This window comes from Semicossyphus pulcher, unplaced genomic scaffold (genome assembly GCF_022749685.1).
Source record: "Semicossyphus pulcher isolate SPU_LCO1_2020_fin unplaced genomic scaffold, fSemPul1.0.p SCAF_7, whole genome shotgun sequence".
Taxonomy (NCBI): Eukaryota; Metazoa; Chordata; class Actinopteri; order Labriformes; family Labridae; genus Semicossyphus; species Semicossyphus pulcher.
The window spans coordinates 5,380,752-5,385,105 of record NW_027211748.1 but is presented as its reverse complement, the minus strand read 5'-3'; the positions used below and the strand labels follow the sequence as shown (position 1 = coordinate 5,385,105).

At 45.0% G+C, this 4,354-nt stretch overlaps 1 protein-coding gene across 1 annotated transcript; it reads left to right on the top strand.

Annotated features, from left to right (window-relative positions):
* Nucleotides 1–492: 492 nt before the first annotated feature.
* On the top strand, nucleotides 493–1,663 carry LOC138612241 (protein shisa-like-2B). Its single transcript, XM_069685558.1, has 3 exons — nucleotides 493–674; nucleotides 1,187–1,323; nucleotides 1,479–1,663. The coding sequence occupies exons 1-3, from the start codon at nucleotides 493–495 to the stop codon at nucleotides 1,661–1,663; spliced, it is 504 nt and encodes a 167-aa protein (XP_069541659.1).
* The last annotated feature ends 2,691 nt before the right edge of the window (nucleotides 1,664–4,354 follow it).

Here is a 4,354-nt window from a genome sequence, read left to right as displayed (position 1 = left end):
GGGAACAACTTTAAGCTTTAACTGGAAAGACTTCCAGGACAAATACAAAATGAGATGGTGTAGACTCACACAGCTTAAAATATCTGAACGCTAAGAAGACCAACGTCAACATTTCAAAGAAGTAAAGTGGTAAATTCCGGTATCATCAAATAAGATTAAACTGTCCAAAAACTTAAGCAGATTAAGTAAGTGGAGTGAGACCACGTGGGAGTCTGTGAGAGAGAGATATATGTAAACACACACACACACACACACACACGGAGGGAGGGAGAGAGAGAGAGAGAGAGAGGGCTCCAGTTTTCTTCAGATTCAAAGCTTCCACCTTGATTTACTCAGAAACACTCAGCAGCTGCTGCTGGAGAATCACTCTGCTCTCTGCACTCACAGCAGAGCGCACGTGCACGCTGAGGACGCGGGGATATTCTTCTTCTCTGTATTTGACGGATCAGAGGGGATTTTTTTGAGGGGGGTTCTTTCTTGCCGTGCTTCAGCATGAGCGCGGAGTGCAGCAGCTACTACAGTGCGGACGGGGTGTTTGTGGACGGATTCTCCTGCCCCAGGCTGGGAAACGCTGCTGCCGCCGTGTACTGCTGCGGGTTTAATGATGTGAAGTACTGCTGCGATGATCCCAACAGTTTTTTCCCCTATGAATACGGATACATGTGGTGGCTGAGGTAAGAGCTGTTTTCATCTTATTATCTTATTTTAGTACTTATTTTGTCACTCACTTGGAATTCTTAAATATGTTTCTCACTCTTAAAGGATACGACTTTTCTGATCAACAGATGAGCTAATCAAAATCAAGAAAATCTCAAATATCTCTCGATTTTACAGCTTTTTGTTGACATTTAATTGTGTAGTCATGTAGCAGTGTCCTCGCTCACTAGATGAATTCCCGTGTGAATCAGCCTGACAGGAAATCTTTTAAAATGCTAATTACTTCAGGAGTTCTTCCTCTCACCCATCCTCAGCTAGCAGGGCTGAATCATTGCATCAATTACAGCCAGACACATTGCATACCTTTACTCGTTTCACTTTTGGAGGAAAAAGAGCTTTTTTCCCCCCTTAATCAGAATACCACTGAGGAGAGTTGTTCAGAGTTGTTACTGCATCATTAGTCTTCATATGTTTGAACTCTTTCCCCCTTGCCTTCCCACACATCATGCTCTCTCCTCCCCCCTTTCAGCATCGGTGCTCTGGTCGGTCTGTCCATTGCAGCGGTGGTCCTCCTCGCCTTCCTCATCACCGTATGTGTCCTCTGCTACCTCTTTATCGCCACCAAACCCAGTCGTCTGGACAACGGCCTACCCCTCAGGGCGCCAGGTAAGCGTGCAGTGGGGCTCTCTTAAGTACACTATGATAGTAAGACTTATCTTCAGGGGATTTTCAGGACTTTTTTGCCCGCGAACATCTCTGCAATCCGCAACAATTTGGGACTTTAAATTACCCACTTTTGTGCAACTGTCTGTGCTTCCCAGCAGGAGATCCCAGCGAGGGATCCAGTCATGTGAAAGCGACCTGTGCCTCCGGTCCGCAGGGATTCAGAAAACACTTCATGAGCCGAAAGCTTGACTGCGATAATCAGCCGCCTGACCCGGAGCTCCTGTTTCAGAGGTGTTTCACCGCTAACGTCACAGGCGTGAAAGTGGAGAGCCCGTCGTAGGCCGTCAGGAGACTTATTGTGTAAAAGTTGGACCGGGAATCCAGATGTCAGCACAGCCAGGGACGCTGGAGGGAGACTGTGCTGCCAGGGGGCCACTATGTCTCCGGATGCTGTCATAACGTGGGATACAGGGGAGGCGTGGTGGATTAAAAAACACTGCAGAGCAAACTGAGCAAGCACACACACAATGAAGGCTCTGAAAGCCCGGGTGAATTTCTTCATGTATCGAATTTCTCTCCTCCTCAAGCTGCATAACAAGGTGTTTCAGCACAACGGAGCTGTAAACGAGAGGGCATGAAAGGAATTAATTTACCCTTCATCTTTTTGCAACGGACTGTTAAGAATTGGCCTGAAAAATCCAAAGACATTTTAAGAATCATCAAGGCCATGCTAGGGCAGCAGGGACACAGGTTGAGCGTTGCAGTGCAGCATTATAATGTGTGGCGAGCCTGGCACGGCAAGAAGACGGCTGAATGTGGAGGCTGTGAAGTCAGGCTGCTGTGGATCCGTAGCCATGTCTACTACATCAACTCAGGGACTGGAGGATTTCTGAGCAGGATCGACTGTGATGAAACTGTCCTCCTCAGAGAAACAACAGCTTTGTTTTTCATTCAAGTTTTGACTTGACACCAGAAACGTCTGTCTCACACAGATAACAGTCAGAGTTGTTTTCTTTTAACAATGGCCATGATTCCTAGAATGAACCAAATTCAGTCAGAGGCAGGTCAAGTAACCCACATTTTTTATGCAAGTTTTTTTTTCGTTTTGCCTTCAGATGATAGTAAGTAAGTGACAAGGCTGAAAGAAGAAAAGTCTGGAATCAAACTGTACCTTTGTCTTACCCCGTAAGTTAACCTTGAGTGCATCGTTTAAAGCGTGATTAAAGAGTGGTCTGACCAAAAAGATCGCACATTTTTCACACAGTCAGTGATAAGGTGGAAAAGTGTTGTGGGCGACAATCTGTTTAATTATCAGCATTGTATCAGCGTTGACATTTTCTTGACGTCCTCAGCTCACATCTGAAATGAATGCACCAACTTCCATCCAAAAAACGAGCACCGATCTGCGGCATGATGCAGTTATTTGGGCGTCACGTCACACTCACTTTAAAATCACAGAAAATCTGTTTATCTCTCGAGCCTAGCAAAGGTAACAGGGCTTCAAATTTGCCATTGGTTTGCCTCAGTAGGCTGATAGCGGACGTAAAAGAACCTGAGACGGTCCTCGCTTTCTGTCTACACACATTTAGATTTGCTTTTTGATGAATTAAATGTACAATCAAAAACTGATAGCGCGTGCTGTAAGGAGGAGGTTGGGGTGGTGAAGCTGATGCAGCTACCAGAGGCTCAGTGCGGTAATCAGCTGATATCCAAACACGTGAAGCATGAAAGAAACGTGCGACTTCAGTGCTTTGCCTAAATAATTCTATGCATCAACGGATTAAATAATCATCTTAAATTCAAACCAACCTCAGTGCTAATCTTCAGAAACAAGCCCCCACCCATGTTTTCTTCTAATGCATTTCTGTTTTCTGTCTGAACACCAGCTAAACCCTCGAGTTAGCAGAGTAGAAACATCTTAGCTTAGCTGATGAAAAATCACTCTATTTGTCCTTTAGGTACAGTGTGTGATGAGCAGGTTAGTGGCCTGGGCTGAATCTGTAGAGAAGCAGCAGCGCAGCATCTCTTCCTGTTATTCAGTGCGATACTGGGGGTGGCCGTGGGTGAGGACAGGTTTGATTGAATATGGAAAAGAACATCTGACGCAGCTGCTGCTCCAAAATAGCACAATGAACGTAACGAGCCAGGCAGTTCATCCTGTTATACTTTGAAACTGACTTTTTCAGGACAAAGACAAAGCTTTCTAAACACTGTGGTATTGAGATACGGGCATTTTTCCATCTCTTCACCAAGGTTTCCAAACCAACGTAAAGGATAAGCTCCTATATTTCCAAGTCTGTCCTAAGCTCTACTCAAGTGCCCATATCTTCAACAGGGTACATAAGCAGTAATTAAAAGAGATAAATAGTGAGGCTTTGGTAGCATCTGGGCAACATAAACCCAAAGAACCTCCAGTTACAAAAGGCAATGTTTAGCAAACCTGAGATCGCTTAGACTGGAACAGATGAAGCTGTTGACTGCTTGGGAAGACCAGCGGCCCATGAGTTGATGCACAGCTGCTGCTATTAAACATTTAATGATTAGAGTTGGAGAATAAGTTAAATGCATTTGTTACCATACGTTTATTGTAATATTACAAAGGGTTTTCATTAGATCACACACATTTTCAGATCTGCCTGCTGTTTATCTTTCATCATCTGCTGCTGCTGCTCTCTCTCTACTCTCTCTATTTATCATCTACATCTGCCTGTCTGTCTGACTCGCATGCTGTGTGATCACACAATAAAGGCGCGCTAATTAAAAAATAGCACCTTCAGTCATGATGAAGAGAAACTACTGTTTTGGAACAATCAGGAGAGACTGTTTATTTCCGCAATGACATGATCGCGACGTCTCTCCTGTCCTCCTGCTGTGTCAGGGGGGGCGGGAATGTTGTGAGTGAGTTGTAAAGCGAGAGAGAGAGAGAGATCGGCAAAGTGCAGGCGAAATGACGCTGCACCGGGTGGAGCTGAGGAAAAGGAGCAGGGAAACGAACAATCTTCTTCTGCTTCTTCTGGTTTTTACACCAGTT